Source organism: Schistocerca americana, chromosome 6 (genome assembly GCF_021461395.2).
Source record: "Schistocerca americana isolate TAMUIC-IGC-003095 chromosome 6, iqSchAmer2.1, whole genome shotgun sequence".
Classification (NCBI taxonomy): Eukaryota; Metazoa; Arthropoda; class Insecta; order Orthoptera; family Acrididae; genus Schistocerca; species Schistocerca americana.
Window position 1 is genome coordinate 330,374,303 of NC_060124.1, and position 14,642 is coordinate 330,388,944.

Below are 14,642 nucleotides of genomic sequence, written 5' to 3' on the forward strand. Positions count from 1 at the left end.
ATCCTCCTTCCTGACGAGAACCACTGGTCATGACCATGGGTTCTGCGAAGGCTGAATGATGTCATTCTTCATCATTTTCTCTACCTCGTCGCGAATTATTCAACATTCCATTGTTGACACACTGTATGCTCTCTGACTTATCGTTTGATGGTCTCCAATGCTAATCCAGTGCTTCATAGTCGATTCGTCTAATTTGCTCTTCACCTGTGGATTGAAGCCTTCAGAGAACTCTTGAAGAATGGCAAGTAGCTTCTTCTGTTGTTCCTTAGGGAGATCTGGTGATAGTCGAGCTATAAGATATTGTCTCGTAGTGGTAGCGCTCATTTCACGCACAGACTCGGCATGGGAGGTTTCTATGATGCTCAGCTGTTCTGTAATTAACGGCTCAGAATTGCTACGCACATGCATCTGCGGTTTTCAGCGACAGTTAACTATCCACAATTCAATGAATCCGTTCTTAAATGAGACAACAGAGGCTGGGGTGACCAAGTTATCCTACAGTGGTATGCTTCTCTTACATTCCACTAAAAGATCTATGGGTTGATGCATGGCATGGTACATGACAGGTACCTTTCTAGTGTTGACTGTGGAAATGATCACTTCATCCAGCACACACAGTCTCCACACACACGGATGCACGTCTTCCTGTCCACAGTATCTCATCTCGTCTAGGAGAATCTTCGAGCGACCACAGTCTATAATTGCCTGAGAAGCTTTCAAACAGTCTCATCCGAGAACGACATCATGACCACACTCTTGTAAGACGATGAATTCTAAGGGCTGTGTATGGCCACTTATACCCACACGAATGGTACATCTTCCTGTAGGTTTTACATATTTCCCATTAGCCACCTTCAGCAGAGATGTTTCGTTGTCGACGAATACGGTTTTCTGCAACTGGCGACGGTACTTCTCCGAAATGACCGAATATGATGCTCCAGAGTCCACAAGAGCTTGGCCTGGTCAGCCTTCCATGAGAATATCGACGTAGTTTCCTATCATTTTTGTAGTGATCGACGGGGGAGGAGTTTTCTCTTTGGTGGCCTCACCTCCAAGGAAGGTTGCACCCTTTAGTTTCCCAGGCTGCGGCGGCTAGATGATCAGATGGAGCTTCTAAACGGTGATGGAGACCTTGATCAGCGTGTTGATGACCCCTCTCACTATCTGACGAATAACACTTGTGAAATCAGTTACTTCCTCCATCACAGACATTGATACGACATTTGGAATCCGTTCAAACTTCCTGCATGTAATTCTTTTTTGATGCATTGTCTTGATATACTGGCACCATTTTATGAAGTTGTCTGCTGTTAAAACCTCCTTCAGGATTAGGGCTTGATACATGTCCTCAGCAGCACCCTTCATGAGATGTGCAGCCATCTTCCTCCTCCATTCTAGGATCCACATTTTACACAGCTCCAAGACATCTTGAATGTAGGATGCTATCATTTCTCCTGGACGCTGTGCCTTGCACTTTAATCTACCTTCAGCCTTGCACTTCTGTTGTTGTGTGTCTCCGAAATACTTTTCAGTTTTGCCTGGAATACTTCCCAGCTTGTGAACTTCTCCTCATTGTTCTCATACCATTGCTTGGCAGTGCCCTCTAAGTAGAAAAATATGTTAGCCAAACTCAGTGTCATCCCATTTGTTAAATTTGGCTACACTCTCATATACCTTCAGCCACTTTCTTGGCCATCGTCACCAGAGAACCCAGAAGGATGTCTGATGTGGTGGCACACAGTTGCTGTCATCATAATGTCCTCCTCCTCTTCTTCTTCTTCTTCTTCTTCTTCTTCTTCTTCTTCTTCTTCTCAACCTTCTCCTTCTCCTGTCTCTGATAGATTGCGATCTGTTGAATATGGCTCGAACTTGGGTTTCTCCCCACGTAAACGACGGCTCTGTCGTGGCCTGATGGGAGCCACTGTGTCATCGATAATGTGCGCTATGACAAGTTCCAATACCCAGTATCTCCAACAGAATGTGATGTCATGTAGAAGGTGTAATTTGATGAACGACAAACACTAACTTCCCTTTACGAAAGTTTATTCAGCACTCACACATAAGAGCACAGAGCAAACTGCCTCCGGCCAGAACACGTACAGTATATATATGGCTGCAGAACATTCCAGTACAATGATGCTTGACATTTGCGGATACTTCTAGAATGTACTTGAACTGAATACAGAAATTAAAATTGTACAGTCCAGGTGAGTATTGAACTCACAACCCTCCATGCAACAGTTTAGTATCATAACCACTACATCACGGTGCTACTCAGCTGCTTCTGCAACAATATATAGGAATAGTGTCTCCTTAATTGTAGCTTATAGCGATAGATTTTTCTGAAAAAGAAAGCCATTACATCGCACATTGTACATCAGGGTTGCTCAAGGTGTCAGCTCACAAGCCGTGCCCTGGAACGAGTGCCATAGCGCAGAGCCGTGCTGCATGTTTCCCCCATTGCAACAATGCGCTGTCTGAGCAGGAGATTGGTAAACTGTGAAATTATCACATTTAAATGGCAGTGCAGTCGCACAGCTTATGACTTGGTTTTGTATTTCACATTTCACAACAACACAGATTACACACAAAACAAATTTTAAGTATTATTTAATTATTTTAGGCGCACTGGAGACAATATATTTTTATCTGGTACAAACTGTCGGCATATGGATTGATTTAGAGTTTCAGATTTTCGCGCTCAAGTTGCCCTGTAATCGTGACATACTTTCATAATCGAAAAATGGTATTACACACAGATATGTCAATCTAAATATTGTAGTACTTTTGCAATGTTAGTATGGAGACTTAGAAACTCTACCTGAGGAAAGCAATGTGGACATCCTAGACAGTTTTAGCGTAAGAGGATTTGTCATTAAAACAGAAATTAGCCCTACCTTGCAGGTCAGTCAGTTACATGTGCTCATCCACAGGAGTGTTTCCACGTGAAATCGAAAGCTGTCTTGAAAACAGCTCAAAAATAAATGTAAGACAGAGAGTGTCCTCAAAATGATTAGGAAACTATCAGTGTAATTCTTTCAGTGCCACAATGAATTCTTCCAACCTCGAATTTTATTTAACAGAAGTGAGCTTATGGAACTGGACTGTGTTTATCAAAACATGTTCCTTCTATAACTTTTGTCTATTGTGGGGAATGTGCAGTCAAATTCCTTGAAATGCACCATCTGCAAGCCACTCCAGATGTTCTAATTTTCATTCTTGCACTCCTTTTCTCCAGACATGCCCATCTGACTTAACCAACATACTTTGTTGTAACATATAGTCTTCATACACTTTGTTCGGTTCCATCAAAAAATGTTGAAACTCGCAGTGGAATTATGAAAACGACTTCAGGAATTTGTTCATACAACCAATACCTTAACACGCTGCATATCTGCAAATTTAGTACAAAATGCTTCTTGATATACTAAATAGTGAATCCTGTCAGTTGCACTTCATAAATTTTTGCTTTTTAACTGTCAACCAAATCTTTAAATTTTTTTCTGTATGGTATTGTCATATCATTCCATAGCGAATCTGCAGTACGTGACGCTTACATGATTGTATAATGTATATTGAGAGTTCGCATCAATACCATTCCATAGCAAATCTGCAGTACCTGTCGCTTACGTGATTGTTTATATTGAGAATTCTCATCCCTCTTGTCTGTTGTTCCCATTCATTTTTAAAGGCTTCTGACAATTAATTGCTAGACTGCCAGGTGATAGATTGCTAGACTGCCTCTTTTTGTGCAAACATCCACTGGCCCTACAAGCATACTTCATACCACAAACAAATAGCAAAGGGAAAACTTTACTGACATCGTGAATCTGCCGGCCTGAAGATAGCTGCTCTGATGGAAAAAAGGTCACGCCAGAGTACTAAATTACATGTCATGCTATACCTAGCAATGCTGAGACAGATAGCATTGGCCAGCCCTGTTATACAAGAGGCTGAAAATATATAATAAAATTATTTCCATATAGCAGAGATTCTGAGTCGCAGATAGGTGCAACAAAAAGATGTCAAACAAAGCTTTTGACCAAACAGGCAAATGGAACTCTCACAATGCCCACTGTGTGTGTGTGTGTGTGTGTGTTTTATTAATTCTGCTGGAGAAGGCTTATTTGGCTGAAAGCTTTGTTTGATAGTCTTTTCGTTGTGCCTGTCTGTGACTCGGCATCTTCGCTATATGGTGAGTAGCAACTATCCTTTTCGTAAAATTGTCATTATTCCATTTTCCATTGTTCAAGAAAAGAATTTTGTTTGAAAAAGACTCACTGTATTCCTCTTAGGCACTTGACCTAATCTACCCCGTCAGTCCAGAAGCTTTTGAGATTTCATTAATAAAATATGGATAAAAGTTAAGGTCGTAGTCTCACTGCTTAAGGTGTTCTGTATAGTCTCGCCAACTTTAGCACAGTGCACAGAACATTCATACAACTGTGTTTAACTGTCAGAAAAGACTTTCTTTGGGATGTTATTTAACTCGCATGTCACATAAGCTTGGCTGTCATTGATCTTTCATGTGACTCTGCAGTTTTGTCATTTTGTAGCAGTCTGTGTGGATAACATCGAGTCTTGTTATCCATGATGATTTTTCCAGGAAAGAACAGTTTACATTCTGCGTTTCAGTCACCTCACAGTATGCGTGATTGCATTGATTTTGTTCGGGAGTCAAAAACACTTTTTTCTTCTTCAAACCATTCTGGTTTAGAGATGGTTGCTCCATTGTGATTTGTGACTCAACAACACTGACACACTATGGTCGCATGTCCACTACTTAACCCTGACTGACTGAATGCACCATGCAGATTATTGATTTGTGGCATATACATGCATGTAACAGACAGCTACTGCTCCTCTCTCTCTCTCTCTCTCTCTCTCTCTCTCTCTCTCTCTCTCTCTCTCACTCTCTCACTCTCTCACTCACTCTCTCACTGGAAAGTATGGTGAAAAATGTGGCAGTGTAACAGCTAATTAAATGTTATGAGTTTTTTCTCAATTTTGTGTAGATGTACTTAACTGATAGCATTCTTTGAACCTTTATTTCCCCCTCTTATCAATTGTGTTCTGAATACATGTAAGAAATTTCTCAAAGTTGCCAAATATGTGACTGTAGACAGTTGTGCTCTGGACTTTTTGTTGTTATTCTGGACAGAGGAAAGTTAACTATTAGTCAGTATTGAACTAAATTTATAAGGTAGGCATTTTGAAAGTAATATTTCACTATTTCTTTGGTGTGGGACCTCTGATGACCTTAAGGATTTCAGTATCAGAGAAGTATATATTTCGAAAGAGAGTAAGGAATGTTATCTATAAACTACTACACAAGGACAGATTTTCTAAGACAAGTTGAAAGCACAAATAGATTTCCTGTTCTCTTTACTACTTTTTGTCTTCAGGCTGACATATATATGCATGGTGTGTGGTCAAAGAAAGTGCTGCTGCTCTATAAGGAAATTTCAATACAGGTCTTCACCAATTAATATTCGAGGGCTCTTCAATAAAGAATGATCATAATTATTTTTGACAATGTACCTTTGCTCATCCTCATAATTTTGATGGTCGTTCTCAAAGTAGTCTCCCATGAATGCAATGCACTTGTCCCACTGTTTCTGCCAGTCTTCTAATACATGCTGGAAACCACCTTTTGAGAGGTCCTTCAAAATCACCTCCGCAGTCTTCACCACTGCTTCTGATGATTGATAATCCCTCCCACGAAGCCATTTCTTCGCCTTAGGGAATAGAAAACAGTCATATGGGGCTAAATCTGGACTATAGGGAGGGAAGGGCTGCACTTTACGTTTATTTTTGCAACATATTCAACAACAACATTGGCAATATGCGGCAACACATTATTGCAATACAGCATCCAGCCTGTGTCACATAAATGTGGTCTTTTGCGCCTGATATGGACTTGCAATGTTTTCAGGACATCCCTGTAGTATTGTCCAGTTACTGATATACATGTGTGTGTGTGTGTGTGTGTGTGTGTGTGTGTGTGTGCAGGTATAAATGCTGATAAACCATTCCATGAATGTCAAAGAATGAGATGACCGTAAATTTCCTAGCAGAAACAACTACTTTTGCTTTTTTGGGGGTTGGTGATGGAGATTTCCACACTGGCCTTTGCTGTTTGCTCTCAGGATCAAAATGATGTAAGCAGTGAGTACATTTGAAAGAAACTCCGGATCTTCCTCTAACATCAACTTTATAACTATATGCAGACCTGCACGCGAATGTCTTTTTGTTCGGAAATCAACTGTCTTAGAACCCATCGCACACAAACACGTGTTGTGTAATTTTTCTGTCAGCAACATGTGGGTGGCACCCAATGAAATGTATCTTAAGGTAATTTGTCGATCCTCTCTCGCAATGACAGCAGCAGTGCTGTTGATGTTTTCTTCTGTAAGAGCAGTAAGTGGAGCACCCACCTTACTTTGAAATTGATTGTCTCCCGTCTTTAAACATTTTAAACCACCTTCAGCTTTGCTGTGGGGAAGAACACTCTCCATAGGCCTCTTGTAACATTGTATAGGCTTCATCTGAAGATATGTTGACAGGAAAGCAGAATTTCAAAGCCACCTATTGTTCCTCACATGTTACCTACATTACAGCAACAGATAATACTGAACATGACTGACCCTGCCTGCCTCTCACAGGTGGGACCAGGACTCCCAACAACGAAACTACTATGGCATGTTTGTTGCACAGAATATTATACAATTAAATTACAATTAAATTTTAGTGCGAGAAATTATGACCATAAAAAAATTATGATCATTCTTTATTGAACAGCCCTCATATTATTTCAGCCCTCATGTTATTTGGCATTTGAGTGACACTGAATTGCTTAATAAACATGAACCATTTAATTTTTGGCAAAGATGCCAGTTGAGGTACTTGTATTTAAAATAGGGTTAGATTTGGAATTAAGAATTAATGTTGGAATACTGTGCATAGTAGTTGTATAATAGTTCAATATTTATCCATTTATCATGTTGCCAGGATTGAATACAACACACCTCTTGCTCGTGAACTGACAAGACTGATGAAGATTCCAGTGGACCATTACAGTAACTTGCTAACAGTATTGCAACTGGAGAACTACCCATCTGTACTGGAACACTTTGACTATCATGGCCGTAAATCGCTTGCAGCCTATATTGTCAGCAATGCTCTGGAAAATGAGACATATGTCTCCAATCAGGAACAGGTCTGCAAGTATTAAAAGTCTTAACAACACGTTAAGTAGTTCGTAGAAGTAATACTGTAAATCGTTTTATTAATTTTTGTCAACAGTGTACAAGAAATTATCCATACTAAAACTGATAGTCATATGTAAGAAAGGTACCTGGTAAGCAAAACAGTAGTCGAGCTAAAAAAAATTCCATTTGTTTTTGTTAGAGTATGACACCGTAATTCATAATGATCTTTAATAATTGTGCACACATCAAAAAAAAAGTTTTGCATCACCTCGGTTCTGAGAATTCTGGAACCTGTACAGAAAATTGGAATAGATATCAACATAAACATCATTTCCACCCTTTTTATTGCTCATGAAAACCACATATTGCATGTTGTACCACCATACAGCAAGACCTTCAGAGGTGGTGGTCCAGATTGCTGTACACACCCTTACCTCTAATACCCAGTAGCATGTCCTCTTGCATTGATGGATGTTCGTCGTGACATACTATCCACAAGTTCATCAAGGCACTGTTGGTCCAGATTGTCCCACTCCTCAATGGCGATTCGGCATAGATCCCTCCGAGTGGTTGGTGAGTCACGTCGTCCATAAACAGCCCTCTTCAATCTAACGCGGGTATGTTCGATAGGGTTCATGTCTGGAAAACGTGCTGGCCACTCTAGTCGAGTGATGTCATTATCCTGAAGGAAGTCATCCACAAGATATGCACGATGGGGGCGCAAATTGTTGTCCATGAAGACTAATATCTCGCCAATATGCTGCCAATATGGTTGCACTATCGGTCGGAGGATGGCATTCATATATCTTACAGCCATTATGACACCTTCCATGACCACCAGCGACGTATGTCGGCCCTACATAATGGCACCCCAAAACAGCAGGGAACCTCCATCCTACTGCTGGACATTGTGCCTCAGGCGTTCAGCCCGATCGGGTTGCCTCCAAACACTTCTTCGACGATTGTCTGGTTGAAAACATATGCGACGCTCATCGCTGAAGAGAACGTGATGCCAATCCTGAACAGTCCATGCGCCATGTTGATGGGCCCATCTGTACCGCGCTGCATGGCGTCGTGGTTGAAAAGATGGACCTCGCCATGGACACCGGGAGTGAAGTTTGCGCATCACGCAGCCTATTGCACACAGTTTGAATCAACACGTCATCCTGTGGCTGCACAAAAAGCATTATTCAACATGGTGGCATTGCTGTCAGGGTTCCTCTGAGCCATAATCCGTAGGTAGCGATCATCGACTGCAGTAGTAGCTCTTGGGTGGCCTGAGCGAGGCATGTCATCGACATTTGCTCTCTCTCTCTCTCTCTCTCTCTCTCTCTCTCTCTCTCTCTCTGTATCTCCTCCCTGTCCGAACATCGCTTTGGTTCACTCAGAGACACCTGGAAACTTCCCTTGTTAAGAGCCCTTCCTGGCACAAAGTAACAATGCGGACATGATTGAACCTCAGTATTGACCATCTAGGCATGGTTGAACTACAGATAACCCAAGCCGTGTACCTCCTTCTTTGTGGAATGACTGCAACTGATTAGCTGTCGGACCCCCCTCCGTCTAATAAACGCTGCTCATGCATGGTTGTTTACATCTTTGGGTGGGTGACATCTCTGAACAGTCAAAGGGACTGTGTCTGTGATACAATATCCACAGTCAACGTCTAACTTCAGGAGTTCTGGGAACCAGGGTGATGCAAAAGTTTTTTTGATGGGTGTATTAACGGTTTGTATTTTTCAGTAAGAAGTAGTTATGTAGTGTTTTACTGTAGTTACCTCTTGCAGGTAATAAATAATTCAGTATAATAATACAGAAAGTATTTGAGAATGTGAGAAGATAAATGAAAATTTGGGAAGAGAAACAATTGAGAACAATAGTAGTGTGGAGGAGAGAAAATAGGAAACTATGTAGGCTTTACATCACATTTCATCATTTAAGCTGATGGATAAGTCACCAACAACAGAGAGAAAACTATACATGAATTCAAATATATCTTTAAACGTTTGTATAGTTTAAGAGATGAACCGGAAGCATTGATAGTTAATACTGAAATTTCATATGTAATGACATATGATGCATCTAATATACAAGGTAGAAAAGATACCTTCAGATGACTGCATTTCTGTAGAACAGAAGGACAATAACAAAAAAGGAACATGCAAAATTGTTTACAGAATGTCTGAGAAGAAGATAACTCTCCAGTCCTGGGCAATGCTGTATTTGTTCTCCTGTACAAGACAGATAGGACAGAAAACAATACAGATCTATCAGCCTCTTCCCCATTATGTTCAAGATATTCACTGAAGTTACCATCTTCATAGATAAAACAATGGATTGCAGTTAAGCGAAGCAAAATGTTGGGTATAGCGCAGTAGACAACCGGCTAGAAGAATAAATTGCTGCTTTTTGTGGTATTCACCAGTTTTTGGAAAACTTCGAAAAGTTTAGAGGGAAAATGCTAACAGCCTATGGACCCCAAAAAAGGTCGAATAGGAGAAATAAATTGTGTAGTTCTAAAATTCTGTATTGTGGCAGGAGGGAGGGGGGGGGGGAGGGAGGGAGAGAGAGAGAGAGAGAGAGAGAGAGAGAGAGAGAGTGAGTGCAATGAACAACATACTGAAAGTACTTATTGATGCAGGGGCAGGTGTTTGAATAACTTTTTTATGTTTTTCATTAATAACTTAACAGCCACAGCACCTAGTGAAAACATATACCAGAACAAAGTTAAACTACACTAAATTTCTTACAAGAAAGATCCTATTCATTTTTTTCTCTTGCACTAATGGTTTGTGCAAGGGATTAAAAAATGCAGAGTATTAAAAATGGCACTTAACAGTATGATATTAATGTGTTTTGGTAAATGAAGTGGGTTACATCCACATCTACATGGATACTCTGCAAATCGCTCTTAAGTGTCTGGCAGTGTGTTCATCAAAACACTTTCACAATAATTCTCTATTATTCCAATCCTGAACAAAACAGACACCTGTGTCCTTCTGTGCGAGCTCTGATTTCCCTCATTTTATTATGATGATTGTTTCTCCCTATGTATGCTGGCGCCGACAAAATATTTTTGAATTCAGAGGAGAAAGTTGGTGATAGAAATTTCATGAGAAGGTTCTGCCTCAACAAAATACCTTAGTTTTACAACTGTCCATAGCAAATCCTGTATCATGTCCCCTGTTTCACGATAATATAAAATGTGCTGCTCTTCTCTGAACTTTCTCGATATACTCCATTAATCCTATCGGGCAAGTGACCCAGACCGTTCAACAGTACTCAAAACAAGAGGGCCGAGTGTAGTGTGTATGGTCTCTTTAGTAGATATGCATCCTCTAACTGTTCTGCCAATAAAACGCAGTCTTTGGTTTGTTTTCTCCACAACATTTTCTATGTCTTCTTTCCAATTTAAGTTGTTCGTAATTCTAATTCCTTGGCATTGAGTTCAATTTACAGCCTTTAGATTTGAGTGATTTATTGTGTAACCAAACTTAAAAGGATTCCTTTTAGCACTCATGTGGATGATCGCACAATTTTCATTATTTAGGGTCAATTGCCAATTTCCGCATCGTGCAGATATCTTGTCTTAATTGTTTTGTGATTTGTTTTGATCTTCTGATGACTTTATTACGCAATAAACAAGAGGGCATATAACACTACCTTGGGGAATGCCAGGAATCACTTCTGTTCCACTTGATTACTTTATCAATTACTACAAACAGTGACCTCGCTGACAGAAAATCACAAATCTAGTCACATAACTGAGATGATATTCCATAAGAAAGCAGTTTCACTACAAGCCACTTGTGTGGTGCAGTGTCAAAACCCTTCTGGAAATATAGAAATATGGAATCAGTTTGAAATACCTTGCCAATAGCTCTCAACACTTCATGTGTGTAAAGAGCTACTTTTGTTTCACAAGAACGATGACTCTAAATCCACGTTGACTGTATGTCTATGTCAGTAGACCGTTCTCTTCAAGGTAATTCATAATGCTTGAACACAATATATGTTCCAAAATCCTGCTGCACATCAATGTTAATGATGTGGGCCTCTAATTTAGTGGATTATTCGTACCTTTCTTGAATACTGGGGTGACCTGTGCAACTTTCCAGCCTTTGGGTATGGATCTTTCGTGGAGTCAGTGGTTGTATATGATTATTATCAGTGGTTGTGTATGATTATTAAGTAATTGCATCAGCATATTCTGAAAGGAACATAACTGGTTATTAAGTGATTTAAATTGATTCACTACTCTGAGGGTATCTACTGCTAAGTTACTGATGTTTGCAGCTGTTCTTGATTTGAATTCTGGAATATTTACTTCATTGTCTTCGGTGAAGGAATTTCAGAAGGCTGTGTTTAGTAACTCTGCTTTGGCTGCACAGTTGTCAGTAGTATTTCCATTGCTATTGCACAGAGAAGGCATTGATTGTGTGTTGCCACAAGCGTACTGTATATAGGACCAGAGTCTCTTTGGATTTTCTGGCAGTATTTGAGACCGTTTCATTGTGGAAACTGTTATAAGCATCTCGTAATGACGCCCGCACTAAATTTAAAGCTTCTGTAAAAGATCACCAGTGTTGGAGATTTTGCATCCATTTAAATTTGGCATGCTTTTTATGTTTCTGCAACAGTGTTCTGACTCATTTTGTGTACCAAGGGCTATCAGCTCCGATGTTTGTTAATTTATTTGGTGTAAATCTCTCAGTTTCTGTCGATACTATTTCTTTAAATGTGTGTGCGACATCTAGTTGGAGATCCACTTAGAGGGATAATTGTATACTGAGGATGTATGAGGGTGGAGGGGAGGGAGTGGGGTTGGAGGCTGGAAGTGTGAAGTAAGGCAGGTCACCAGATTGTGGTCATGCTCGTATCTCCTTTGTGGTTCTGTAAACTGAAGACAGAGCTGCCGAATCCACAATCATCATCCTCCTCCTCCTCCTCCTCCTCCCCCCCCCCCTCCCCCCACCCCCCTTCCAAATTAACAGCAAGCAGGCACAGGGTATTTCACAAACTTATACCAACACTACCACAGTACTCCATCCGTCGTCAGGCCACAAGTTGCCCTTCGGGACCATCTGACCACCATATCATCCTCAGCTGAGGATACGGATACAAGGGCCGTGTGGGTAGCACACTGCTCTCCCCAGCCGTTATGATGGTTTTCTTTGATCGGAGCCACTACTATTCGGTCAAGTAGCTCCTCAATTGGCATCAGGAGGCTGAGTGCACCTCGAAAAATGGCAACAGCGCATGGTGGCCCAGATGGTCACCCATCCAAGTGTCAGCCACACCCGACAGCACTTAACTTCGGTAATCTGACGTGAACCGGTGTATCCAATGCGGCAAAGCCATTGCCAACACTACCACAGTGCTCCTTGTAAATTAAAGGCAGTATAGTGTCCAGAACAAGCCCAGGGATTGTTTATTTTCCACAAAATGCATTATCACTACATGGGATACAGATAGGAGCTACTAATGACACTAAAGCAAGAAAAGTAAATGGATCAGTGGAAAGCACTAGTTGGAATAAGAAGAAAGGGGAAGGATAGATTGCTACTCACCATATAGATGAGATGTTGAGTCACAGACAGGTACAATGAAAAAGACTGCCAAAATTTTGAGCTATTGGACGAAGTACTTCCGAAATAGGGAAAACGCACACAGAGCCATTATCTCCGGAGGCTGCAGCCCAACTAAAATCTGCGCACTGCAGTACATTGGTAAAGAGGAATGATAGTTGTGGTATTCTTCTCAGAAAGATGACTTTCCCGCCACCAGAACTGCTTGTTCCTCAGTTTATAGACTGTACCTTCCTAGCCAGTTCCCTTACTTGAGTGGACAAAATTACTTCTCTGTGCTTTTGTTTACATAGTAGAATTATTTTCAGTTGATTGAGTAAGTTGAGCAATTATTGAGTGAGTCTTTACATAAAATATGTTCCTATAAAGAATTACTGAGAAGTGTTAATTTGTAAATGTGATGATGTTCGTGACCTATGTTATGTTAGTGGGGACAGTATTGCATTGTTAAACATGGCAATTTGCTGCTGGCGTACTGTAAAGCTGTTTACACCATGTTGTAGTCACTTAGTGGTGACTTTATGAATGGCAGGAAGGTTACTGCATTTCTCTCACCATTAATTGTGTTAATGGTAGACTGCATAAATATCTTCCATTAAGGAATTGCTTATATGTGTAGTATGTGCTACATTGAGTGGAGCCACGTCCCATACATCAACAGCATATCTTACAAACTGGGCATTAATACATCTTGAGGAATGGGTCTGATCAGTTTTAAAGCTTGAACAGTAATCTGCTGTAGTGCATTAGCTGTCAGATGTTTAAACATCTGACATTCCATAACACCTAGGTGACTTACTATTGTGGAAATTTCAGGCTGGAATATATTGCTGTATATTGTTGACCTACTGCTGTTGCAGATTGAGCCAATTTAAGCTTGTGAAACTCTCTAGATGATGGGAGAACTGAGGCTGGATTGCTGCGGAAGCTAGATTGCTGTTCAGCTTCATGATAAATATCACTTAATCCCAAACCAGTTTTTTCATCCAAACTTCGTGTGAATGAAGACAATGTCAGCATGTAGCTTAGAAGATATGGGTGATAGGGGACAATGGGAATAATGAGGGCATAGGATACAGACATCAGCTTTTTGTCACTTTTCTTTTTTCTCGGAAATGTGGTCCATGAACATAGTGTATCAATATTATGAAAAGGATAGCTGCTACTCACCATAGTTGCAGATAGGCACAACAAAGAGACTGTCAGAAGATGAGCTTTCGGCCAATAAGGTCTTCGTTAGAGACAGAACACACACACACACACACACACACACACACACACACACACACACACAGGTGTGACCTCAACAGCCAAAGACTGTGGTCATATGTGTACGCATTGCATTCGAGTGAGTGTGTATGTATGTTCTGTCTCCAATGAAGGCCTTTTTGGCAGAAAGATAATTTTCTGACCATCTTTTTGTTGTGCCTATGGTAAGTAGCAGCTAACCTTTTCATAATATTGTTATATCCATCCTGGATTTTCCATTGTTGAAGATAGGGAGTTTATGAAATACCATTTCCTCAGCCACACTACAGAATTTGACAGAAGATGGAAAACCTAAATGTCATACTCTTATCAACTCTGTATCTTCCAAGATTATTGTGGCAGCTGTTTTTATGTCTGTCCCTTCTTCTTGTTTGCCTGTGCACTTTGAAGAATACCACACATAGCAAACAAATCTTTTTAAATGGAAGATGAAAGCAAACTTAATAGACAGAAAATAACTCCACCATATAAACACAAGCACAGTAAACTTACTTTGTCTACTCATGTAAGAGAAACTGGTCAGGAAATGCAGGTGAGGTATAGTGTGCCTGTAAACTGAAAAACAAGCAATGCT

General features: G+C 40.5%; 1 protein-coding gene across 3 annotated transcripts in view; it reads left to right on the forward strand.

The window, feature by feature from the left end:
* Nucleotides 1–14,642, forward strand: part of LOC124619291 (vacuolar protein sorting-associated protein 35) — a 94,172-nt gene that overhangs the window by 45,953 nt on the left and 33,577 nt on the right. For all 3 annotated transcript variants that reach the window (XM_047145564.1, XM_047145565.1, XM_047145563.1), the window contains one exon: nt 7,012–7,219. In XM_047145564.1, coding sequence (XP_047001520.1) covers nt 7,012–7,219 — 208 coding nt within the window. The remainder of the gene's footprint in view (nt 1–7,011; nt 7,220–14,642) is intronic.